This window comes from Cynocephalus volans, chromosome 1 (genome assembly GCF_027409185.1).
Source record: "Cynocephalus volans isolate mCynVol1 chromosome 1, mCynVol1.pri, whole genome shotgun sequence".
NCBI classification, from domain to species: Eukaryota; Metazoa; Chordata; class Mammalia; order Dermoptera; family Cynocephalidae; genus Cynocephalus; species Cynocephalus volans.
Genome location: NC_084460.1, coordinates 243,487,556 through 243,515,078, shown reverse-complemented (window position 1 = coordinate 243,515,078; position 27,523 = coordinate 243,487,556). Strand labels below are relative to the sequence as shown.

General features: G+C 40.6%; 1 protein-coding gene across 1 annotated transcript; it reads right to left on the bottom strand.

The window, feature by feature from the left end:
- Positions 1–23,728: 23,728 nt before the first annotated feature.
- On the bottom strand, positions 23,729–25,087 carry HOXD1 (homeobox D1). The gene is made up of 2 exons (XM_063080084.1): positions 24,433–25,087; positions 23,729–24,063 (listed from the first exon to the last, which is right to left on the bottom strand). Exons 1-2 carry the CDS (start codon positions 25,085–25,087, stop codon positions 23,729–23,731), a joined length of 990 nt encoding a protein of 329 aa, XP_062936154.1.
- Positions 25,088–27,523: the final 2,436 nt, after the last annotated feature.

Sequence of the window (27,523 nt, the reverse complement as noted above, 5' to 3'; positions counted from 1 at the left end):
TGGCTTTGTTTGAAGCCATGGTTATAGCTGTATCTATACAACTCCAGAGAGCAGTCAAAAAAATTTCAAAAGTGATATGCAGTGGTGCTCTGAGAATTCTTCTCAAAATGTACACCCAATGTTTTCCACATTAGGCTTTTCTTTAAAGGAAAGTACAGAATCATAAGTGCCTTTCCAGCAAAAACAAAACAAATTTTAGAATTTTTCTTATATAGCATTCCATGAAATGCCCTTTTTCTAAGTGAAAAAAAAATCTAAGGAATTGTAATGAAATATGTTTTGCTTCAGTAAAAAGAGCATTTTCAGAATTTTATTCTCATCAAGTGTTTGACATTTTCTATGAAAGACTTCAGGTTATATTCTTGAGAATAAAGATTTTTTTTTCATAATACCACCTTTGTAGTATGTATTTGGATAATGAAAATGTCAATATGCATGGGTCATAAATGAGGTATGCTTGAATTAATTAAGTGTTCTAATAACCTGAGATATAAATGAAGAGGTTTTTTAATAAGAAGGTAATAGGACCATGGAGATCTTTATAAAGCATAAAAATACATGGGGAGGTGTGTTGTAATGTGAATAAGACTAATTGATCATCTTATTGGAGAAGCACTTATCTTGAGATGAAAAATGACCACACTGTTGTTTGACATTTGGATTGTCGATGGCTTGACCAGAAGGAACCTTAGTCAAACACTCCAGAGACAAGAGCAGTCCAAGAGAGCAGTTGCTTGCCAAAGGTCACTGATGGAATAATAGGGTTTTTTCTTCACAGTCTTAAGAAAGTCATCTGATGCTGTTTATATCCCAGTGAGAGGGAAATAAAATGATGGCCCAAAATCATCCTTTTATTAAAAATAACACTATTCAATGTTACAATCAATATGACATTACAAACCAAAATTTCTCCATAACGAAGTCCCTAAATAGCATATGTAGCCATATAACCTATACTTTGCTCATCTGATATACATCAAAAATAAAGTATTGAATTATTTTTGAGAAAATATCCGAATTGAATCATTAATTATCTAGCTTGAAAATCATCCAAATAAGAAGAATTCTCAAAATAAATTTAGGATCTATATTTGTTTTTAAACTTCCTTAGAAACAAGTGACTTTAGGTAGTCTTAAAAGTATTTTTTAAGGTAATTTATTATATATACATGTGGGGTACAACGTTTGATTATCAATTAGTTGTGTACAATGGGTGATGGTCAGATTAGGATAGTTACCTTATTCATCATTACAATATGCAATCATTCTTTGTGTCCATTAACAAATTCCTCATTACCCCCCCCCTTCCCACCTCTAGTAACCATGGTTCTTTAAAACTATTTTTTTAAAGAAACAAGAAAGAGATCCAGAGCTGATCAATTAGCTCATTTGGTTAGAGTGTAACTTTATAACACCAAGGTCACGGGTTCGGATTCCAGCACCAGCCTGCTGCATGGAAAAAAAAAAGAATAAAATAAAGTAAAATAAAATAAAACAAGAAAGAAATCTAGTGGTCCTCTCTTTTCTACTATGGAGTTTTTCAGATAAAAGGGTTGGTGGATGTTCTTAGTCATCCCATGCACCTTTGGTTCCCGTTTCCCTGAAGCTACTCACATTAAGAACTTTAATTTTTTAAATTATCTGGGATCTTAGTAACATATTAGCAATTGCCACACAACTGAATTATTTAACAAGGTACTGGCAACAGTGTTAAGATGTCCTGGTGGACATCAGGCACTCTCAAACCTTGAACTTCTCACGCTGTACCAAGGAAAAGATTTCACAAAACTAGCGATTTTAAAGGGTGTATTGTCCCGCGAAGGGTGATACAAAATCTAGGACCATGTCTGGGGAAGTTAAAGTTTTCCCACTACCTCCCCACCCCAGACTTTTTCCACAGTGAATTTCAAGTAAAAATGCACAGTACAGGCAGACTTGAGAGCAAAAACAAGTCAAAACAATGCTACATAATACCTGAATTGTGTGCATGGGAGCAGGGAGAGGCAGTTCCCTTCCCCTTTACATTGATAAGAGTTGCCATAGGTAAGCTTCAGTGCTATCTTCTTACCTCGACCTTTCTCCCACACAACAGATCCCCCCTCTTTCCTTGCTCGTCTTGGTTAATCCGGCAACAAAGGGCTCTTCAAGAACTGTTGCCCCAATTAGTTCTATCCCCACGGACCATTCGGAGAAGTATGTGCTGGTGCTTAATGGTTAAGCAAATTGACCACCAAACTTTTTTCTGCCCTCAGAAATGTGAAATAAATTTTGAGTTCTCTTAGGCATGAACGAACTTATCTTTTTGATTAATAGCATTATTTATTAGTAGGCTCTGAGAAATACAGGACAGTTTGGGTGGAGAGAAAGGCTAACCTAATAACTGAATTCCTATGAGATTCAAATTCTCATTAGCACTTCAGTCATGGTGCCTAGGCAATCCCTTACTGCTTGAAATGCATGGAAGAAGTTTAATGACATCTCACCTGTTCTCTTCAATCAAGAATTCATGCTTTTAAATCCCAGAGGAAAACACATGGCTCTCTGTAGTACTCTTTCCCCGAGTGGGTACTAATTCTATGAATTCAGTAAAATTAGCTTATTGCCAACACTATTTTTACAAGATTCTCTGCAGATCAAAGTGTTACTTGCAGCCCAAGATTGCCAAAATTTCATAGCTTCTTATGATCCATATGTGAGAGATAAGTGTAAGATTCTCTGCCATTCCAGAAATAGACCTGAGTCTGGAGAGCCAACTACCTTTGGAGCTGAAACCAAAGTGTCATGAAGCACCAATCCGTGTTGCCGGTGTACAGAAAGATGGTGGCATCAAATCTTCTGTCTGATACTGAGGATATGTGGCCTCCTAATTGAATCATTCAAGTGTTTGAACAGTTTTTTCATTATCATCTCTGAATCATAAACTGTCAGCTAAAAATGGTGAACCAGAACTCTCAGAAGACACCCTGTCTACCAATGTGGTCTTTGTCATTAACTTCTCAGATGTTTCTGGATAATCCTTAGGAAGAAGTCCAGGTAAATAATTCCAAAACTCTTTCTCTCTTTCTCTTGTCCCCTACTTTTTAAGGTTTAATAGTCACACTATTTAGTCAAGTTTTCAACAATGAACATTTTATTAGGAATAAAGACATATTTAAATTGGTTTCAGATTCAGATTATCATGTAACAGAATCAGGTGAACATTCAGAACCTATCATGTCCTAGCTTTGGGATACTGGGGAAATTATTTAACTTCTCTGGGCCTGTATTTTCACCAGTAAAATGTACCTAATAAATACTTGCCTCACTGGGTATATTATGAGGGTTAAATCACATATAAAGTAACTAGAATGTCATAGACACACAAGAAATGTTAGATTTTTTTAAACAAAAATTCAAATTTACTTACATAAAAACTTGTGAATAGATGTTTTTCTTTTGTCAGGAATGTCTTCAGTGTTAAATTATCTTTATTCACCATTTTAAAAAGGAGAGTAATCAAGCTTGTGTAAAACTTGCATATTAAGGATTGATTTAGAATGTTTATATAAATACCATATCACATTCTGTTTCTACTTTTGAGTTACCTTTTTTTTAATTTTCAAAAAAAGAAAATAAACATGAATATTTGTATAGCTACATAGTCTTTATCATATTTATTTTGTGCATTCAAAATTTTTATAGAGAGATGTATGGTAACTATTTCTTTCATTGTTGGACATGTAATTTGTTTTCAATTCTTCAATATTATCATCATTAATATTTAATGGAAGGAGAAACTTTGTGTACAAAAGCTTTTTCTAATTTGTTAATTTCTTAGGATACAGTTTCAGAAATGGAATTACTAGATCAAAGGATATGAACACATTTTTAAGGTTTTTATCTGTTTTGTTGATTTTAAGTGCAAGGAAAGAAGAAGCTACTGTGAGGTAGGATAATCAGAGGTCTGAATTTGGGGAATTGGAAGGTAGAGAAAGGAATATTTCACGAAGAAAATAATGCCTGATGAAAGAAACAGAACCAAGTAATATCTTACTATGAATAAAAGGCAATAGGAAATTAACCTGACTGAAGTAGTTTTATTTTGGCAATAGTAGGAAATCAGGCTCAATGGGTTGAGTTGATTCTTATTAGAGGGGAAAATTGAGTGTGAAATAAAAGAATTAAAGGTTGCTGTGGTATGTCAGGAGCCCAGGGCAGTAGCGCAATGGAGGGAAGGAGATGGTTCATGAAAAACCAGAGGTAGCAGGATTGAAGCTGAATTGCATGAGAGGACATTGTCATGGAAAATAGCTATAATCAAAGCTTCACATGTGATGTCAAAGAAGAAGAAAATGGAAAGCAAAGCCAGACACTTGAGAGAAAAATAAAGGGACTTAAAATGAAGTTAGTGTAAGAGAATGAAGAGAAAGGTTAATTCCCAACATTTCTCACCTGAGTGACTAGAAGTGAAGAGAAGCAGGAGTCACTCAGGTGACAGCAGTCAGGTAACTGGGGAGGACAGCTAGTTTACTGGAGGGGTGAGATGGGCAGGGGATATTGATTTTGAGGTGAAAGTAGGATATTCAGGACGAAAGACCAAGTATATGTTGTTGTAATACCCATATATTACTCAGGACTTTAATGGCTTAAGTCAGATACATACAAAACAAGGGGGTCATATTGCAGCACAGGACATTTTATCAGAAGATAGGGAAGGGACTGTGGAGCTTCTGAGATAAGTTAGCTAAGGCCTTGGACCAAGGCAGCAAGTGATCCTGTCTTATCAGCCTATGGCCTCCCAAGACCAATACATGAGTATCAGAATTTCATCAGAAATCATGTCATATTGCTGTGGTCTGAATGTTTGTGTCCCCCCCAAATTCATATGTTGAAACCTAATCCCCAGTGTAATAGTAGTAAGAGGTAGAGCCTTTGGGAGATAATTAAGTCACGAGGGCAGAAGCCCTTGTGTATGGGATTAGTGCTCTTATAGAAGAGGCCAAAGGCAACTTGTTTTCTCTTTTCACTGTTAAGGACACAGCAGAAGCCACCATCTATGAGGAACAGACCCTCACCAGACACCGAATCTGCCAGCATCTTAATCTCAGACTCCCCAGCCTCCAGAACTGTGAGCAAAAAGCTTCTGTAAGCTATCCAGTTTATGGTATGTTTGTTATAGCAGCCTAAATGGACTAAAACACCAATTTTCCAGTTCTACCATCAAATATGTGGTAAAACACAGTTGCAGTGAAACATCAAAACAAGAAGGCATGAAACTTAGAATTATTTAAGGTAGGTGCAAAACTGGCAATGCTATTACAGGTTCAACTCATTTTATTCAGGAGCTGATATAGTTTGGATATGTTTGTGACCCCAACGCTCATGTTGAAGTCTGATCCCTAATGTGGCAGTGTTGGGAGGTATATTTGTGGGTCATGGGGGTGGATACCTCATGAATAAATTAATGTTATCCCTGAGGATGTGTGTGTATGTGAGTGAATTTTCACTCTATTAGTTCCTATATGAGCTGGTTATTAAAAGGAGCCTGGCACCTCCCTTCTCTGTCTTGCTTCCTCTTGCCGTGAGATCTCCTTGCACTCGCTGGCTGCCTTGCCCTTTTCTGCCATGAGTTGAAGCAGCCTGAGGCCTGTGCCAGATGCAGATGTCCCAGAATTATAAGCCAAATAAACCTATTTTATTTGTAAATTACCCAGTTTCAGCTATTCTGTTATAGCAATACAAAAATGGACTAATACAGAAAATTGTTACCGAGGAGTGGGGTGTTGCTATACTGTTACCTGAAAATGTGGAAGCAGCTTTGGAACAGGGTAACGAACAAAAGCTGGAAGAGATTGCTGGACGCAAGATAAAACATAGAGGGAAAGTTTGGAACTTCTTAGAGATTGGTTAAATGGTTGTGACCAGAATGCTGACAGAAATGTGGACAGTAAATGTCTTGTTGATAAGATCTCAGATAGAAATGAGGAACTAATTGGGAATTGGACAAAAGGTCATCCCTACCACACCACAGCAAGTAACTTGGCTGCATTGTGTCCATGCCCTAGGGCTTTGTGGAAGGTGGGACTTGAGAGTTATGAACCAGGATATTTGGCAGAAGAAATTTCTAAGCAGCAAAGCATTCAGACAGCTGCTTGGCCACTTGTAACAGCCGACGCTCAGTTATGGCAGCAAAGGCATGACATAAAGCCAGAATTTATAATTAAAAAGGAAACAGAGTGTAAAGATTTGGAAAGTTTGCAGCCTGAACATGTAGAGAATGATAGCATTTTCAGTAGAAAAATTCAAGGGTGCAGCAGATATACTCATTGCTAAAGACATTAATTAGCATGGCTATAAGGCAGCCAGGTGCCAATAGCCAAGACAATGAAAGAAAGACCCTGAATGCATTTCAGAAGTCTAAGGGGTGGGGAGCATTCCTCCCATTACAGGCTCTGACGCCTAGGAGGACCAAATTGTTCCAAATTGTTCCAGGGGACAGACTGCCCTGCTCCGATTCAGGAAGCTGTTCCCTGCATCCCAGCCACTTTGGCTGAAACAGCCTTGCCTCAAGTGCCCCATGTGTGGTTCCTGCCACAGCTCTGGAGAGCACAAGCCAGAAAACTTGGTGGCATCCACTTGGTATTAAGTCTGCAGAACACAAAGCATTGGAGGTGTAGCAGCTTCCACTCAGATTTCAGAGGACATATGGTAAAGCCTGAAGGCCCAGGCAGAGACATGCTGCAGGGGTGAAGCCACCATAAAGGGCATCTACTAGAGCAATGCCAAGCAGAAATGTGGGGCTGGATCCCTCACAGAGAGGCCCCACCAGGACAATGTCTAGTATAGCCATGGGAAAGGGACCAGTGCCAGAACCCTAGAACTGTAGGGCCACTGGCAACATGCAATGCCCACCTGCAAAAGCTGCAGGCACCAGTGCAGCCCAGTGAGCTGTTCCCAGCAGAGCCATGGGGGTGAAGCTGCTCTAGGTTCTGGGGGCTCAAATCCCCCACTGTGTCCAGGATGCAGATCTTGGAGTCAAAGGAGATTATTTTGGAGCTTTGAGATTTAATGTTTGCCCTGCTGGGTTTTGGACCTCTTTGGGGCCTCTTTCTCCTTTCTTCTGGCCTATTCCTCCCTTTTGGAATGGGAATGTGTACCCAATGTCAATTCCATCATTGTATTTTGGAAATAGACAATTTGTGTTTGATTTTTACAGGTTCACAGCTGTAAGGAATTTTGCCTTTGCTCTCAGAGGAGACTTTGGTCTTAGAACTTTTAAGTTGATGCGGGAACAAGCTAAGACTTTTGGGACTATTGGGATGGGATAATTGTATTTTGTATGTGAAATGGACATGAGTTTTGGGGGACCAGAGGTGGAACAATATAATTTGGATATGTTTTTCCACCCAAAGCTCATGCTGAAATCTGATCCCTAATGTGGTAATGCTGGGAGGTGTTTGAGTCATGGGGGCAGATCCCTCATGAATAGATTAATGTTATCCCTGGGGGGGGAGGGGGAAGATGTATGTGAGTGAATTCTCACTCTGTTAGTTCCCACAAGAGCTGGTTGTTAAAATGAACTTGGCACCTCCTCGTCCCCTTGCTTCCTCTCACCATGTGATCTGCTTGCACCCCCTCGCTGCCCTGCTCTTTTCTGCCTTGAGCAGAAGCAGCCTGAGGCCCACGCCAGATGAAGCTGTCCCAGAATCATGAGCGAAATAAACTTCTTTTCTTTATAAATTACCCAGTTTCGGCTATTCTTCTATAGCGACACAAAAAAGGACTAATACAGGGGCAATGACATATTATACATGAATAATTAATTTTTTATTTCAGAAGGTACCTGTGTCAAAAGATTTCTCAAAAATATATCTGAGAGACCCTGAAACTCAGAAAATCTTCTCTGAAGAGCAGTAGGAATAATTTTCAAGATACTATGCAATAGTGAAAATTTGACAGGCCTCACACCTGCAAAAACTTATAGATGGGCCCCAACGTCCACACCAGACAGAATTCTAGATTCATCTTTTAACTATAGAAAATTCCACAAGAAGAATCTAATAATCCCCTGGGTCATCTCAAACCACTGAGCACATACGCTTTATTCTAAATATAATCCTTTGCATTTTTCCTTAGAGGAATACTAATGACATGTGTGGGCCATATGTTGCAGTCTAATATCTTCCCAATCAGCAAGGAATTTCCTTGGATTTTTCATGGGATCCCTCAAGAACCAGAAATAGACAGCAGGAGAATTCAGTTTGAAGCAACTCTCTTAAATTGAGTTAAATATAGTTATATCTTTAATGGTATCAGGATTTGCTAGGAAAATTTGGATGTATTAAGTATTCCCGAATTTGTGTGTTTTATTTATTTATAATTATTTTTCAATTTAAGGGGAAAATAATGCATTCAACTATTTTATAATTCAAGAATCACAATTAAGACCATTGGTTTGAGCAAGGCCATAGTTAGTCACCTCAAAAAAAGCTCACACCACCTTAGAGATGAGTAGAGAATTCACCAGAATAACTCATAGCCAGGGGAGAGGGAGGGGGGAGGGAGGTTTCAGTTATTGGTCACAATAATCAACCACATTGTATATTGACAAAATAAAATAAAATAAAATATTTTAAAAAAACAAACATATATTTTTGAAGTTAAAATAGATCGTTATTATCATACATTTAATAATTGTGAGAAAATAGATGATAATATAACTAATAAAATTAATGTTTGTGGAAAAAGAAAAAAAAAAGAATAACTCATAGCCAGTGGGATTGCTCATAGCTTGAGCAATCTAGCTGCTAAGCATTCTCAGTCTGCAGAGGAGGCTCTGGAAATTGCCGTTGGTGAGCCACCCTAAAGCCCTGTATCAGAATCAAACTAGGATCATGTTAGATACATCTATCTCCCAAGAGTTCCGAGACACAAGTTCTGAACACAGCTCTCCAAGGCCTGCTGGTACAGTACATGCTTTGGCCCGGGGTCTCCTGCTTTCTCAAGATTTGCAGACCTAGAATGAGGAGAGAAGGGAAGGAAGCGCCCTCTTGCCCATTACTAGAGGTCATGTTGATTTTTTTTTTTTTTTTTTTTGTCTTTTTTCGTGACCGGTAAGGGGATCGCAACCCTTGGTGTGATGTCGCCCGCACCGCGCTCAGCCAGTGAGCGCACCGGCCAGTCCTATATAGGATCCGAACCTGCGGCGGGAGCGTTGCTGCGCTCCCAGCGCCACACTCTCCCGAGTGCGCCACGGGGCCAGCCCCATGTTGATTTTCTAAATTGGTAGAAGTTCATAGAATTTTATATTTTTTCTTTTCTGTAACTCCAGTAAATATGTTCATTGCAATTAAAGAAGATTTTTTCAGTCCATTATCCTGTAATAGATGTAGACTTTAGGTATTTTTGAAAACTAAAATTAAAAGGAAAAATGAGCAAATGTGTTGATTAATGCATCTATCAGGATCTTACACTATCCTTTAAACAGACTAATGAACATTTTAAGGTAAAATAATAACATGAAAATAAATATGCTGTATATGTGATAAACTTGTTTTTCAAAACAACCACCAATGAACTAATATGGTTCAACCCATTTTGAAGACAGAAATAGTAAGGCACGAAGAGACTAACTTACTATTGTACACAGTAAATTGGTAGGAACAGCAGCAGCCACTATCTAAAAGTGCTGGCCTAGCCAGGTGACAGTGATTATCAGGAAATTTGTCAAGAGTTTAAAAGTTGGACACAATTTGCTTAATAGAGGAATCATGTTATCTATATATTTTAGGCAATGTTGTGTCTGTGATGTTCGTAGCTTCCTTCCTTCAGGGGCTGCTTTTTCCTGATTCAAGCTGCCTTTCAGACCCTCTCTTAGGGCAGGGTGGGGTTGATGAAGCTCACTTTCTGGTCTTCCTGCCTTCTCCATCAAAGCTACTATGAAGTCTGCCTCCAGACCCCACCCACCCCATGTTTCTCTTATTCCTGGGGAAGAATAAGAGTGCAAGAGTGGAAGTGAAGGTGGATGTAGTAGCCAGCCTCCAGGATGGCTCCTAGTGATCCTCAATTCCTGGTCTTCACCCCCCTGTTTAGATCCTTCCCACACTGAGTCAGAGCTGACTTGTGTAACTGATAGAACATTCCAAAGCCATTGCATGTGAGTTCAAAGACTTGGTTATAAAGGCATTACAGTGTCCACCTTGGTATCTTAGATTGCTCATTTTGGACGAAGCCAATAGCCATGTTGTGAGGACACTCATGTAGTCCCTTGGAGAGGCCCACATGAAGAGAACTGACCTGCCGGCCATGTGAGTAAATCACCTTGAGAGTGAATCCTCCAGGCCCCGTCAAGCTGTCAGATTACTGCAGTGCAGCTGACATCTGACTAACCTTGTGAGAGCTTCTGAGCCAAAACCCCCCGGCCAAGCCACCCCAGAATTCCTGACCCATAGAAACTGTGAGGCTTAACAAATGGTTATTATTGTTTTAAGCCAATAAGTTTAAAATTGGGAGGTGATTTGTTACAAGGCAATGGATAACTAATAAGGGAGGTTATATATAACCCCTCTTGAGGACATTTCTACTTTAACCAGAGCCTTTTACTAAACCAAAACAAAAAAATGGTAAAATGATGGTAGAGTGTGGGTGTAGGGAAGGGGCCCCACTGGCAGTCTGCCCTTCACCACCAGACAGCCCTTCCCTGCTCCGCTTTCTCATTAAGTCCAGCCTTTTTCTATTGTGGAGAAATTAAACCCAGTGCTTTTGGCAACAGGTGACATTTTCTACATCAGACCTTGTATGGTCTATTTCTGTCCCTTATAACAAAATACCTGAAGTTGGGTGATTTCTAAGAAAATGAAATATATTGCTTATAGTTTCAGAGGCTAGGAAGTCCAAAGCCCAGGGAACACATCAGGCGAAGGCTTTCTTTGGTGTTGACTTCAGTGATGGCAGGATATCACACTGTGAAAATGGCAGAGCAGTGAGAGCAGAGAGAGAGAGAAAAAGACAGACTCTCTCTTCTTTAAAGCCCTCAGAACCACGACCACCATTTTTAATCCATTCACTATGGCATGGTCCTACAATCTAATCATCTCTTCAAGGCTCCACCTTTCAATTACCATAAGAGGATTTCCCACCCTCTTAACAGTCACGGTGGGAGCCAGTTTCTAACACATAAAACTTGGAGGACACAATTCAAGCTTCAGTGAGTTATAGGAGGACATAATTCAATCCACTACAGACCTGGACTGAGAGATCCTTGATTATAACCTGCTGTCCTCCCCTCCTCCTGGCTTCAAGAAACCCAGAATGCTAACGGGCATGTAAAAGTTCTGGTTATTGTAACTGCAATCCCAGCTCTACTTTGATCCATCAGTGAGTGCAACATCCCTGGACCTCATTTTTTCCAAGACTAAAATGAAGGATGACTTACATAGATTTAATGCTTAATATATGCCAAAAACTATTCTTAAATACTTTTTACATATTGTTTTATTTAATCTTCATAACAACTCTACGAGGTGGATAGCATTTTGTCCATTTCCCCATAAGGAAACTGAAACACAGAAGAAGTCAAATGGCTTGGCCAAGGTCAAACAGTAATTCGAACCCAGGCCCCCTGACTTCCAAGCCCACGTTCCATGGCTGGACTAGAAAATCACTAACACTCTTTCCAGCCCAAACAGGATTCTGGGCTAAGACAAGTTCCTCTTCTATTCCTTGCCTCCTGCCACACTCAAGCCATCTTTAGCAGGGTATGCTGGGGCCAGACAGTCACACTGGGTGCTCATCTGCACAGGTCTGGGGGAACCCCAAGCCAGCCCCAGCCATAAGTGTCTTACCCCTTCCTCCATCAGCCTGCAGATCTCCTGAAGTTTCCATTTCCACATTGTCTCTAGGACTCACTAGGGTCTGTTTTGTTTTGTTTTTTCAATCTCTGCTTAAAATATAAATCTGGGAAACGCACATCAACTCCTTGTCACCATCAGCAGAGAAAAGAGCCCCAAAAGAATAGGAGACTGGGCAGATACATTTGAATCTGGGGGGAATTTGAAAAAGATCTGAAAATACAGCACTTCTGTGTGTGGAAAGGCCACTTGAGCAGTGGAGGAGTACCCGATAGGTGAGTGGAGGGGTCCCTCCTACACACACACACACGCACACGCACATGCACACCCTAGATGCAGGAAAAGAGAAAAGTTTGACTTCAACAATCCAGAAGTCTGCAACCAGAAAACCCAGAAACCCAGAAATATGCTATTTTAATTTAAGCATGTGATTTCATGTCATTTTGAAAAATACAATTTTATTTTAAATGACTTGTGATGGAGCTGTGGCACAGCAAAATCATTTCTGTTTTAAAACGTTTTATTAAGTGAAAAAAGCCAGACAGAAAGGGACAAATATTGTATGATTCCACTTATGTGAGGCACCTAGAGAAGTAAAATTCAGAGGCCAAAAGTAGTGCAGTGGTTACCAGGGCCTGGGGGAGGAGGTAGTGGGGTTATTGCCTAGTCGGTACAGAGTTTCAGTTTGGGATGATGAAAAAGTTTTGGTGTTGGGTCGTGATTATCATTGCACAACAATGAGAATGTACTTAATGCCACTAAATTGTACATTTTAAGTGGTAAGTTTTATTTTATGTGGTCCCAGGATAAAAAAAAAAATTTAAATCTTTTCCGTTCTTAGGGCCCAAAGTCTGTATCTGGTCTTATCCCCTCCTCTTACATCAGTCACTCACTCCTTCTCATTTTTCCTCTAAAGTGCCTGTTTTGTTTTTCTGTCTTCATCACCTCAAGCCTTCATCATCTCTCATTAAGGCTATTGAAATGAATCCCTCAATGGCCTCGCTGACTTCTGCCTCTTCCCCTCTAATCCATCTTACAACACTGCTTTCTATGTCATCCTGGTTTAACACTCTCAATGTCTTGCTCTTGCATCTCTCCAGAAGAAGCTTAAAACATGTTAAAACAGTCATATTCTCATTCACAGCGAAACCCAATATATTTAGAGGTGGACATATTTTTAAAATGTGTGTTATTTCACTTCTCTTGTTGTGAAATATAGCATACATGCAGAATAATACACTGAATGTTTATGTATAGTTGAAAAAATAACCATAAGCTACCACTTGTGTAACCAGGTTAAGATAGAACATTGCTAGTTAGTGCTTAGAGCTGACTTAATCCACTACTGATTGGAAGGTATGGGTAAGTCCACGTGGGAGCAGTTTAAAAAAAAAAAAAAGAGCTTCAGAAAAAGAAGAGATAGAGGCAGACTTTCTTATTTTATCATTTTAACCCAAGCATGGGATGCAGACCTTCTAGCAGGACGAGAGTGGGGCACATTGACAATTCTTTTTTTAAAAAAAAAATTCTTCAGTAATTGTGATATATAAAACCAGCATAATACTAACATAGCAAAAATGAATATGGCAGAGAATCCGGAGTTAGGAAGATGAATATATTACAGCTCATGCCCTGGAGGAGATAAACATGGATGCAGATAATTGCAATAAACAGCAATCGTTCTATAATAAAGATGTGTACAAAGTCCAGCATGGAGCACAGACGGGTTTAGAAACAGAAAGAATTAAAATTAACCAAACAATGAAGCAATTGGTATTGGAATCTTTGTTATCATTTAGACCAAAATTCCCACTCTGAGCTGAGAGAGGAAGTTCTGGGAATCAAAAGAGATAGAGGGAAAAACCCACTCTCCTTCTCCATTGCCACTTGATGAAGCAACTAACAGTGGGTTACCCGTGGAAGTTATAGAATTCCCTTCTCCAGAGATCCTGTGATCAGATTTAAAGCCTTATGTATTCAATGGGCTGCCAAATTTGTTAAAGCGACTGGTTGCTTGCCAGACTGCCAATTCATTTTGTGCTATGCAGACACAGTCCCAAGCACGTGAAGCTCCCGTTAAACACTTAATGTTATTTTTGGACTTGTGCGGTCTCCCTTACTCCTGAGTTTCTAAGTTCCTTGAGGGCAGTGCATCATACCGGGTTCTCAGTGGCAAACAATGGACCCACTAAAGCTAGTTTAAACAGAGGGGAAAATTACAAACTTTGGTTATCTCCAGGAGGACCAGCGAACTAGGCTTGGAGGAGACCCACAGGCAGCAAGCAACAACACCCTGAATGTAACCCTGGCGCAGACCCCAGTGGTATCACCACTACGGGCATGTGAATCAGTTGTTCCTTTTCCCAGAGAAAAAGTGAGGGGCTGTTAGAGGAATAGGTAATGGATGCTGAACAAGCCAAACAATGGCAGCCATGGAGTAGATGCTCCACAGAATTTAAGTAATTTCAACCAAGCGAAGACACCTCATACAGTTAGAAAAACTATATATCTACTTTAAGTCTTCCCACACATACCTAGAGGTATCGAGTTGCTAGTGAAATTTTCTCATCATAGTTAGCTAGCCCTTGCTAGCCTCCTTGAGGTTTAACTACACCTGTTTTTGTGTGTGTGTTTATTTTACGCACCACTATCAGATTTTCTAAGTTTTCCTACAACAGAAATTAAAGAATATTTTAATGTTGCTCTCTAGAAAAGTGTGAAGCTTTTTAAGAATATGCACTCTTATAAAAAATTGGCCTATGTTTTTATAAACTTGCTTTTAACATTTAAAGTAACATTTCTTTAGTTTTGTTTTATAGGTATGGAAAAATGATAATTAGAAATATAGTTTTCTATGTTTCTTGATTTCTCCATTTTACTTAAGCTAAAGGTATTCTTTTCTTATTCCTTTACTAATCATAAATTCTGCTTTTATCAGCACAATTCAGAACTTGTTTCCAACCAGTAGGATGAAAAGAGAACATATGTGACACCCAAATGCTGAATCCCCTGTTGAAGAAATAAATGATAGACCTTATCTATCATTTGTTTGACTCATGTGTAAACCCATGTATATTACAGACATTTTTATTTAATTATTCAAGAATTGGCACATGAGATGCATTATCTAATTCCTCTGGGGCCTTCCACAGGCAAAAATAAATGCAAAGACTGTGGCTAGCAAATGCCTTTTTCTCTTTTTTCTTATATTCAAAAGTAATGACTTTACTATCTCTACATTTAATGATTCATTATTTTAAAATTTTAAGCGATACCAAAGAGCAGGACAAAGAAAAAATATCATCAAAACTCTACTATATAAAAGTAACCATCATTAACATTAGGTTAACATCTTTCTTGACATCTCTCTCTATGTAGACACTCAGATATGAGGAGTGATAGATGAACACATAGAGAGAAAGGCTAGTACACAGAAGTAATTTTATAAAACTGGGTATATACCATGCATGCTTTTTGAAAAATAAAAATGTTAACTTTACACTTACATAAATTTAACAAGAGGGAGAGAAAACAGGTGAAACTAACAGATAACCGTTACTTCTTCACTAAGAGAACGGCCTCTAAAAGAGCTTTCTAAGATTAAGGCGGAAAATATTTAAAAGTTTGAATTTTTTAGGAACCCAAATGTAGTTTTGAATTTTGTTAAACTGTCCCTAATTCTACATAATCTTAATCAAGAAAGCTTTAAGCTAAATATCTCTAATTGTCTTGAGTTCCAAATGATAATTGTGTCTTATAACTAAAATTGGAAGGGGGCAGAACTGGAAAATCTGAAACCTTTAATCTTTATTTACATATGACCTGGAGCTAATCTACCTGTGTCATTGTGATGCTTATTGAGTTAGGGACAGGTATAAAGCAATACCTTTTTTAATTTTATTCATTCAGAACAAAGTTTATTCAGTTTAATGGTGTGATAAAATATGTAAGTTGCAATTGTTTGTGTTTATATGGGACAAATTAAGAAACCTATAACATTTTCTTATAAAACTATAAATGTTTCAAAATCAAGGGCCAAGCCAAAATTTACAAATCTTCAATAAAAGCAGACTTTGACAATTCTCAGATAGCTTCTCCATGTGACAAATTCCGAAACATCTTCAGAGATACAAACACAGCTGTTTTTAAAGTTTGCTAAGGAACCATCTGCTGCTAGAAAAATAGATTACTCTGGTTGCATGTGTGCTTTTATCTGCAGTCAAAACAGAAGGATAAATTGGGCTTTCTGGCAGGTTAACCCAAGGAAGTTTAAATTGCTTTTAAAGTCAATTTAAGATGTATAGGGACAAATAGTACACTATCCTTGTCTGGATGACAAATATTATAGTTTTAATTTATCCTTTGGAGCTAATTTTATTTATTTACATTAAGTCTATCTTTTCTACAAGTCTTCCATAAGCTAGTAGTTTCATTTCTTGACTCCTATATAAAGCCAACATACTTTATATATTTGAAATGTGTCTTAGGTTTCAAATGTAAGAGGAGATGTAAACATTTACATATGATAGAATAATCACTCATAAAAGCAATTGAATACTAACAGTATTTTGACAATTAAGTCATAGGCAATTAGGAAAGGTAAAATACTTGCTATTTACATAAAACTGTCCATTACCCATTAAGTAGACCTCGATGTGTTCTTTTTGCAGCAAGCTTTTATTCATTTATTTATTTCAGTTTAAGGGCAGGCTTTTATAAACCAGCAATGGAAATAGTTACAGTTTTATGCACAGTTGAGGAAATTCATCATTCTCCACTGCCAGAGTAGGGTAGAGGGAGGAATTTCTTCCTTCTACAGAAACAGAGTCAAGAATGTCGTTGATTGTTCCTGTTTTAACTTTGATGTTCACAGAACAGAGCAACCCGAGTCTCTCTATTTTTAAAGATGATCAATTCAACTCTGGGGAATTGTCACGAAGTAGGAAACTCATGTAAATCATCACTGCATTATAATTTGTGACACCTGACCCCCAAAATACCATGTATGTGAATTCACATGTCCTTTTGGATAGAAAAAAATTGAAGAGAGTGTGATAGATTTAAGTTTTCTGTGTTGCCCGGAATGATCCAAGTAAGCTAGAAGCAACATTTAATGATCTGATGTTCCTTTTGTCCTTTGTTTCCCCAGGCATCTTCCAAGGTCTTGGACTCTGACTTAGCTTAGTGAGTGCTCAGCCATTGCACTCATCAAATATACATTAATTTCCATTTGACTTTTCTCCGTTATCATGTACCACCAATATTTTCCTAAATTTATCAATAACCTTAGACCTCTACTTATTCTCTCCAGCCTCATTCCCTGCAGTTCTTGTATCCTTCTTAATATCTCTTCAATCCTAATTGTTAATAGTCTGTGCATGGCACCTGGGAACTTTGTCTCACGTATAAATATTTCTTTCCCTCAGCTCCTGTCTTTTCATCCTAGCCGCCTGTTACAATGCTCATAAGCCATCCTGTCTTAATAATTAGCAAATGTTTATTAAGCATCAAACATTGTGCTAAGCAATTTGTATGCATTATCTCTGTTCATCTTCACAAATCAATGAAGTAGGGATGTCACTATTTCCATTTTTAAGGGAGAAATGTAGAGCTGAATGACATTGAGTCATCTGTCCCAGGACTTGAGCCCAACCCTGTCTGCTTCCAAGGTTTACTCTTGTAACCACTACATTTAATTGTCTCCAGACCTCTCTTGAGAAATCCTATACTAGACCTCATTTGGTCTCAACAGTCCTGCTCCAGCAGTTCTGTTCTCATTAGGTACTGTAGTGACTGTAGCAAGTAACAAATGTAATGTATTAAAAAGTCTCAAACAACAGCCAAAGTGCACTATAAATTATATTCTAAAAGGATAAAAGGGATTGTTTTAGATAACATTCACACTCTTTGTGGTTTACAAGATATTCAGTCAAAAGTATGTGCCTTAAACGTAAAGAGGGAAGTTTATAGTTCTCTCCTTCAACCTCCTAGCCTCCTATTTGTATTTTATTGTGTGGTCAAGAATCACTTATATTCTGTGGTAAATAATAAAATATCAAGAATACTTCGCAAATAGGTTGTTATAGTTTTCTTTACCCGGTAGAAGAGGCACTTGATGAATAGCACTGTCTTTGATTTAATAAAACCACATCCAACATTTGTCAAATAGTATGGGCCATTATTGTGTATAGGTTTCAAGAATAGCCTATACAGAATAGTTATATTATGAGGGATAAAATGTATACCCATGGAGAGAGAACTAATGAGAAGGGAAGGAAGAAGGAGAGAGATCTCATAATATGGTAGGAGATTGTTAGGGCTGAGCAAGTAATACAAACAACAAATGCTGCCTATAGAAGCTCAGAGGAGTTCACTTTAACTTTAAATGGTGCAAAAAGATTTCACAGAGGTGGTGTGACTTGAGCTGTGCCAAAAAGGATGACTTTAGATAGGCAGAGAAAAGGTGGGAGTAATTATGAGAGAGAGGAATGGCATGAGAAAAGTTTCAGAGGCAGAAAAACACACGTTTCCTTTGGGAGAGAATAAACAGACCACACTGACTGGGGTGAAGTTTTTGGGTCAGGCAGTGGCGTAAGATTAACAGTCAAAGGATGGTTGGACACAGATGCTGATGACCTTAAGTCCCAAGCTGAAGAAATTTGAGTTTCTCCCACTGGCAATAAGGAGCTAGAGCATTTAAAGTAGCACAACATGACGATGGCAGGGCTTTCAAATGGGTTGACTGGAAAGAAGACTAGAGGCACGGGGAACAGTGAGGCATCAATTGCATTGCTGAGTGAGAGATCATAAAGTCTGAGCCAATGGAGGAGGAAAAATGGCGCCAGATATTTTGAAGGGAAAATAGGATGTGGTGACTAATGGATAAAAGTAGAAATTTGACTATTCATATTTCTTTTCTTCAACAGAACAGAGTATTCATTTTGGAATCTCATATGTCTTAAAAGAAGAGAAAGGATTCAAAATTATTTCTCTATTCCGAAAGATGTCAAATTAAAGTATGGAATTAAGGAAAAGAAGACTAAGAATCTGAATGTGAAATGCTGACACCCATTTGAAAAGTCTCCTATCAGACCCTAGTTTATCTGTTCAAAGTGGTAAATGTGGGGAGGCTATCACCATTGTTAGCTTTTTGTTTATCAAGTCAAGACCAACAAGAAACATTACCTAGTTCACATACCCACATGCACACACAGGTTCTAAAGCCAGGTAGATTAATGTTTAAGAACTCAGATATTACTCAAATAACAGCCTCTTGTTGACACTAATCTTACAGGGCTATGGTTTTGTTAAATAATCTTTTCAGTAAGAACCAACAGAGTAAAGGATTATGGAAGGATACTAAGATAATAAGGACACTAATGATCATCCAGATCATCCTTTATTTCACAGGAGAAACTGAGACCAGGGCAATTATTTTTCCTTTTAATCAGAAAACACAACTGTGCTAAAATCCAGCTCTCTTCCAATCCAAGTCTCTTCCATTAAGTATGATATTGTTTCAAGATCCTTTACCTCAGCCTTACTGATTTCATCCTTCTGGGAAATGCTTAGAAGCTAACAGTGTAGCTGTATTGTCTACAGCTATATCTTCCTCTCTGTATCTTTGAGAAGGAAGCGCAACAGAAGAGGAACTCCAGGATGAGATAAAGCTCCCATTCTAAGACAGCGAAGTAAGCCCACTGGCTGAAGTCAGCCAGCCAGTAGCTCAGAAGAGCTGAGTGGGAATGAGATGTTCGGTGAGTGGAACAGGGTGCCATCCTGCCCTTGTCCCCATTATCTGCCATTTGATGCAGTTGAAGAGAAGCAAATAGTGACTCACACTCCAGGATGTTGGAGAAGAGTAATCATTACTATCATCTTATAGGCAGTGATTGGGCAATGGGGGTAAAGCAATGGTTTCAAGGAAGGAGCAGAGATAAATTTACCATGAACCCAGCAGAACTAAAGCCTCATTAATGTGGGTTCTCCTGGTCCTGGGAGATGGCTTAGCAATTTTGTGCTAATGATTTTGTAGAGGTCCCCAAATTGTGTAAGCTTAGACTTGTAAAACCCCTAAGAATGGGATATTCGAAATAGTCTACTGCCCTCTAAAAATGCCTCAAAATTGTCAGCGACCTGCCCTATAAGCTGTTAGTAGTCTAAATGACCACTCATTGGCCCTCCTTTCCAAATTATATCAATAAGATTATTACAAGTACCAGAGATAATGTTGAAACCTTTCAAGCTAAGTACAGAACTTCCTTTTATTTCAATATTTAGGATTTTTTTTCCTCTTGGTTCATTATTAAACCTAGTTAAGCAGTTTCTATTGAAATTATATTTCCAAATAACAGGTATGACTTAAGAAACAATTATAAATGAGATGTTGAAATATAACTATTTTACATATTTGTATCTCAGAAACATAATATAGAGGTAAAAACCATGAAAATCTTGATTTCTATTTAGGTGGAGATTTATCGTTATCTGTGAGATATGTCCACTATGGTTTCACTTTAAAACCACAAATACAGTTTTAACAATGGGCATTTTTCTTGTTGAGAGATCTGTGGTCAGACTAAACATCTCTCTGAACCTGATTAGACTCTGAGGTTTTCAAATTCAATATTCGGTAAATATAGAGCATTTATTTAGCTATAAGAAACAATTAAAAACTTCAGAGAGAATGCAACTCTCCTGAGCCTGCTTCTTTTTTCTGATGACATGATAATCAGACATAATCTCTTCCAGTGTTGGGCCTAACCATATTTGAGATTGAGGCAGAATAAATTATGTGAAATTAATCTCTCAAAAATCTAGGTGACATTACTTTAGGTTTTTGTATCAGAAAGGCCTTCATTTGCTAGTACTCGAATTATGGAAAATTTATATGTTACTAAATTCTTTCTTCTTTCTCACTCCCAATTATCCTGAATCCAGAAAAGTAGACACATAGTCATTATGTGAAGACAAAGGAACATTGAATAGTTAATTACATACAACTGCCAAAACTGTCCATTGTGTATTCATTCTTGTAACAGATCGCTGGAGAGTGAATTAGCATATTTAGTTTGAAATCTTGTAAAATAGAAATGGGATTGTTTTAGCAGTTTCAGAATTTGTGTAGTAACCTCATACTTCATGGAGATCTGACTCAAAATTACAAAAGGCTCTGAATAATGGGAAGGGGATGTTCCATTACTGTTCCTCCTGGGCTAGGCACCTCCACTGACAAGATGTATTTGATAATGCTAAAAATCCACTTTTCCTGTAAATTATCATTGTAACCCTATAGACTACATCTGATGTCTTAGAACCAAACACTCTTCTAGTGATAGGCCTAAAATAAAATATGCAGAAGTCATTGAGTTGTTTCTGTAGCATTTTCATTGCTGGAAGGGACCTCCAGAGGTCACCTAGTTCACCCCAATTTCCAGCCAGCACTCTTTCTAATATAGGAATATATTAGGAAGATATTAGGAATATATTATTGAATATAGCTGTGTAGTGATCTGCATTAAGAAAGCTTTTAAGGATCCCTGGGGTTGGTCAAAAAATAGCTAATATTGGCCTGATTCATAGAACAGCATTATACATATGTCAAAATAGCTACCTTCATCAAGGAAGACATCCATCAGAGCTGTTAAGTGTTAGTACTAGCTTCAAAAGGAAAAGCTTTATTTTCTCAGAGAAAAGGGTGGAAGATTAAGGAAATGACCAACTGTGTTGGTATTTTTTTGTTATTGTTGTTTAGGTGTACATTTGAATGCTTATCAAAAAGGAAACATTGTCATGTCAAAGATCACTGCAGGGGAAGCCCAGAGGTGGCTGCAAAGGAGCAGATCACAGGTCCTTTAACAAGTCCTTTCAAATAGCTGCAGAGCTCAAAGGGGGGGGGGGGGCTGTTGTTTCCAACCAGATCCAATTAGCATCAAGTTCTTGAAGGGCAGATGGTGAAACATAAGAATAATATTGACAGACCTGCTTTTTAAGTGATATCTTTTCCCTCTAGTAAGCTAAGTTTGTTAGAGCTGATAATTTTATTTCTTCAACACCATTAAACCAGGGGTGAATAGGACAAGAATTTAAGCATAATTTCAATCTTCTAAAACAAGTAATCACATTGTTTTATAGGAAAGGTAATCCTCCATAATTGTTTAGACTTCTGAAATATCAGATTTGAAGCATTACACTGGAATCTAGGAATCTAACTAATAGGAAAGCCGGATTTCTTATCTGGATTATTTCTTGCTGTGGAACTATACAGAGAATTTTAAGATATAGCCATAAAGTAAGAAAAATGACCTTTCTCAACAATTGTCTCAAGTATCTACTTGATTTTGTGTACTTATATTGCATTTTTTAAATACAAAAGCCTGGTCAACTCTGGGTGACTCCAGGGATGAGAATTAGGGGGCTGGGTGGAAATAAGATAGAGGGTTTCTGCGGGTGGCAGTTGGCCCTTGCCAACTTTCAAATTTTGTGCTTATACCTCTTCCAAAGAATTCATTTGAAAATACTTCATTTTTGAAAACAGAAAGACACCCTCTGTGTTCTCTGTCAGACAGATGCTCAGCCTGGGTTAGGAGCCTTGGAAAGCTCTGCCCACTGGCTTTCTCCCAGCCTCCTTAGTAATTCTTGACTTTGGAGATGGGAATTCAGGCACTGAGAACTTTTTGATGTGTAACTGCCCTTCTCAAAGAACACTAAGCAAGAAACAGTCTTCAGGTCACCTTTCCTCTTCTTTTTGTGAGAATAGGAGACAGGAGAATGAGATCTCCCTGAAGTGTTTCCTCCTTGGCTTTACAACATTCCCACAGTGAGCACCTAACCCCTGAATTAATGTGCAGTCTACATACTGGCGATAAAACTAGGACACTTAAGGTAAGAAAAGTATTTCCTTAGCAACTTGGATATTTGGCAGAGTAGTTTTCTCCCTTAAGTTCAGATAATTGTCCCTAACTTGCCGTGTGGGTACGCAACCTGTAAGAAGTGTTATTTTTTAAAAGTTATCAACATAAATCCCCGTAGCAGAATCAAGAAATTCCAAATAGAGGAAACTGAATGAACTTTAAAGAAAGAATCAAGATGAAAGAGTGTAAGGAAAAGCAGAGAGTAGCAGATTCTGTAATTTTTATTACAAAAAAGTTCAAACCCTTTACATGCTATGACATTAAATGTCATATATAAGTTCATTGCAAGCAAAACTCTTAAAAAATAAACATACTGTATATATCTACATTCAAGTTTGAATAACTGAGGTCAAGGTGTAGTTGCAGTTCTAAACTTTACCCACCCTGTGGATTTGTTCAGCTACAAACTAAACAGTGATTGTATCTTCACTCAGGCACGTGGAGAGGTAGAAACTGTTTTTTAAAGAAAAGACAAAAGCAAAACTGGAGTGCAAATGTGAAGATCATCATTGAAGCAGTTTAGCCACATCAAGTAAGACCCTTATTAGCCTTGGTCATCTTAAGAAGTTGAATACATTGTAGCCTTGTTCTTTAAATTAAAACCATAAAAAAACTTTGGGCAGGTGTGCTTCTCAGCACATCAGAGGGTTGGCAGAACTCAGCAACTAATGGTTTACACTCTGCACCCAAGAATTGCATATGACTGTTAGGCAACATAGCAGCAGAGCTGGGCTGGCAGCTGGGGACCTTTCCTTTCCCTGATAAGATACAGATAATATGTAAACAAGTGAGACATCGAATCAAAAATCTGTACACACACAGCCTGGAACTCAGAAGCCAACTAAGATACTTCCTTTCCCAAGTGAAATTCGTATTAATTTCTGCCCATGCCGGCCTCCATCCCAGGCTAAGCTCCTAAATCTAGATAGGCGTGGGGGTGGCCTATGTCTTCTGCAGGCCAAGGTTCCTCAGCCTCAAGACTGAACTTCATGAAGGGTCCTGGGCCTGAGAAGGGCATCCCATGTTCTTGCCAGATTTGGTGGGGCTTGTTCCTGAGAGAGGAAGTTGGAGGGGGGCCACAGGGGTGGCTGTGGCCAGAAGCCCTTCTCGTTCCCTTTTCTTCTGTTTCATTCTGCGGTTCTGGAACCAGATTTTGACTTGGGTGTCATTCAGCTGCAAGCAGTTGGCTATCTCGATGCGCCGGGCTCGAGTTAAGTACTTATTGAAATGGAACTCTTTCTCCAGTTCTGTCAGTTGCTTGGTGCTGAAATTCGTGCGAATGGCATTGGAGGGGCTAGCGGCTCCATACTCAGCGAGCTTGCCTGCAACATAACGACAGAGAGCATCAGCTGGGCGAGAGGACGCAGAGGCAGACGCGGGCGAGTCGTGGCGCTAGAGTTGGACTCGAAGTTACAGCGAGGCCTCCCTGCTCTAGGAACACAGTAGGGACAGGAGAAATGCTCCACAGAGAGCTCCTCCCTGCAGTTTTCTCAGTGCCTGGCACATTTTCAGAGCCTGAACTCGGAGCACGCTCAGTGGAATTCGCCTGCTGTAATAACGCCACCAGACGTCTCCTCCGTAAAACCTAAACCGCTGTCTAAAGGGACAGCTACACGCGCTCCCAGCGTGAATCCGCGGAGGAGGCCCCGTCCCCATCCCCAGGTGCCTCCATCCACGGCCCAAGTACTTACTTTTCTTAGGGGCGTTCCTCTTCACTTTCATCCACTCGAACGTGCTGAAGGCGGCAGGGAGGCCGGAGGCGGGAGACGTGGATTCGGGGTAGGCGCCCGGGGCCGGCGACGCGGTCTGGAAGGCCCCAGGGTGGCTGTCGGCTGGCTCTTTGAGACACGCCGGGAAGGGGCCGGGCTCGCCGAAGGCCGCGTAATCCACCTGGCCTCTGAGGAGGAAGGAGCCGCCGCCCGAGAAGACGGCCGAGGTGGCATAGTGGACGTGCGCCCCACTGTCGTCGGCCGGCCGCGCGAGAGCGCCCGGAAAGTCGTACGCGGGCCCGGGCCCCAGGAAGCTGTAGTCCGCGCCCCCCGCCGCCGCCGCCGCCGCTACCGCAGGTGCGGCGCCCGACTCGCAGGCCCCCTCCAGAGTGCACGGCGCGTACCGGGGCGCGGCCGGCGGCTGCGCGGGGGTGGCCGGCGGCGAAGGCGCGGGTCGGACGGCGGCCAGGGGCAAGCAGCTGAGGAAGGCGCCGTCGCCACGACCCACAGGGAAGGCGGGCTGCAGGGCCACAGGTCGGGCGTCCGCACGACAGAACTTGGATGCGAAGCTGACCACGTCGCCACCGGCCCCTCCGCCGCCGCCGCCGCCGGACACGTACTCCAGGTAGGAGCTCATGGTTCCGGAGCACGCTCCTGAGGGCGCAGGCCGGGGCCGGGGTGCGGGACCAGGCAGGGGCTGGGTAGGACCGCCGCCGTCTGCGCCGCTCGCCTTGCCTCTACCCGAGCTGCCCTCGCCGAGCCATGGCGAGCGAGCCGGACGGAGGTAAATAGTGGCCTAATATACCGGCGGGGGCGGCCACGTGGCGCAGACCGCCCAATGGGCGCCTTCCCCCCACGCCCGGGTCCCGACTGGCGCGCGGCTCCTCGCGCCTGCCCCGCCGCCAACTTAGTCAGACCAGCCAGGGGCCGCCGCCCAGCTTCCCCCGACCCCGGGAACAGCCGGCACGGCCCTGGGGCTGCCTGGGAAGGGGCGCGGCCAGAGCGCAGGACGCCTGCACCCCGGGCAGGTACTGGGCAAGGTGGGTGGGGGAGAAAGGCAGGACTGGCCGCTCGGGTGAGGGTGTCTTCTGGATCGCGGGTGGCTAGTCCTTCGGGTGCGGATTGTAGGCGCCGCAGGGCGGAAGGGGTTAAATGGGAGCACGGAACTCGACCTGTGGGGACTGTTCCCAGCCCTTTTCCAGGGAAGGCAAAGTTAACTCCTCTTCCCTTTTTCTGAGACCTGCTTTCGGTTTTCTTGACACTGGTGTTATCCCTTTTCTAAACCCGGAGACGTTTGGTTTTCTCTCTTTCCCCCTTCCCTAGCACTTAACGGCACTACATTTTACGCTGTAAAGCCTGTGTACCTAAGACGGGACGAATTTTCACTTTTTCACTAGGTTTTCTTTTCATGTTACTTCGCAGCATTCCCTTTAGTTTCTTCTACCCTTTCCAATTTGTTGCGGTATGATGAGGGCAAGTGTTTGTGCCGTGTTTTAATTTGCCCAGAAATTAAAGTCTCTGCCTTGTGGGGAAGTTGAGCAGATTTCCCCCTCTGGCTAGGGTGTCAGAGTAAAGAATCCACTCTTGTGGAGGAACGTTGGTTGTGCTCCTGTTTGGGAGGCTGGCACATGCACCCGCGCTGCGCACGTTTTCGACGAGGCGCTTGGCTCTTGGCTCGAGGGCGCAAAGGCTTCCCAGGGACAAGTCAGATCTCAGAGGCTTGGACGGGCTTGTACCTCGAAGCAATTAAAGCTTCTTTTCCATCAGATAAGTGCTGCTTCGTCTCTTGTGAGTGAAATCTGAGGGCTCACAATGTTAATGGGCTCACATCTTTCCCTTGATAATACGGTTTTGTTTACTGAGTGTAGAGAGACGGGAAATAAAAGTGCAATTGGCACAGGAAATGAAGAGTATGAGTTACAAAGACAAGCTTTACATTGACAAACTTTCCAACTTCCTTAAGCATTTCTTTTAATGTTTCCCTCTTTGGGGCTGTAGGAAAGTAACAAATGAAATAAGTAAATAATTAGGTTATTTACACACAGTAGTAATGAAGGAGGGTCGTTTCTTTTTCCTAAAAACCTGTGTGAATGAAGACTCTAGAGAGTCTACTTTTAGTTTATTCAAGTGCCCTTGAAAACTTGATCTATTACAGCCTCTGAGTTATGGTGACCGAGGTTTTATTATTGTTTTACTGATCCACTTGTCATGAAAGAGCGATTGAGTCCTTGCCTAAAATTCCACTCTGAGGAAGTCTGGATCCATCACAGTCCGGGAGCCAGTTCCTTACAGGGTTGTGGACTTGTGAATAAACAAAGTCACACCGAAACCGTAGACTGCTGGTGAGACTGAAGTTGAGCCAAGATGGAGTGGGGGTGAGGGGCAGTAGAATGTGTACCCCTAGGAATGAGCACCCAGCTAAGGGGGTCTGGGATTCTTGTACTGCTGGAATTCTTGGATTTGATTGGGAAATGGAATATGGTGCTGAAAGGCCCTTCACCCTTGATTTTGCTACTTCAGTTTTGTCCTGTAGCCAATCATATGACAAAGGTCCTAGATAGTTTTTAAGAAGAGAAAACAAAGGTTCAACCTGGTTAGGAAATGTTAGAGCTCTTCAGAGCTAGTTCAACCTTAAAATGTGACACGTTTGTTTACTGCCCTCCTTCTGTGACTTCAGTACAACAGTATCAGCAAATAAGAAGCTGCTGAGTTCACAATACTCCCCTCTCCACCCCTGACTAGACTTTAATAACCAGTTTTTACCTGCAAGTTGTCCCAGCTCTTACAATCCTCTCTCAAATGGTACTTGTCCTATCACAACTCCTAGGGCCAAAGGAAGGTTGGCCTTGTAAACCATTTTGAGAAAGACATCCCAGCTAGCTGCAAACCAGGATTTAAGACAGAAAACCCAGGTTGATGTCTAGTAAGTCTGACCAAAACCTATCAAATTAAGGCCCTTTCTCTAAGGTTTCAGGAAAAACAGGCAACCTAGGTGCTTTAGCAGTTTTCATGGCAACAAAGGCTAGGTTGTTGCTGCCAACCATTTGGGGCAAAGGTTGGGTCCTTCCTGACA

What these genes read in the sequence shown, in the direction of transcription:
- HOXD1 (XM_063080084.1), bottom strand. Translation starts at nt 25,087, where the DNA reads ATGAGCTCCTACCTGGAGTACGTGTCCGGCGGCGGCGGCGGCGGAGGG. An exon ending in GAGGAACGCCCCTAAGAAAA is followed by an intron (nt 24,064 to 24,432) that starts GTAAGTACTTGG and finishes GTTATGTTGCAG; the next exon opens with GCAAGCTCGCTGAGTATGGA.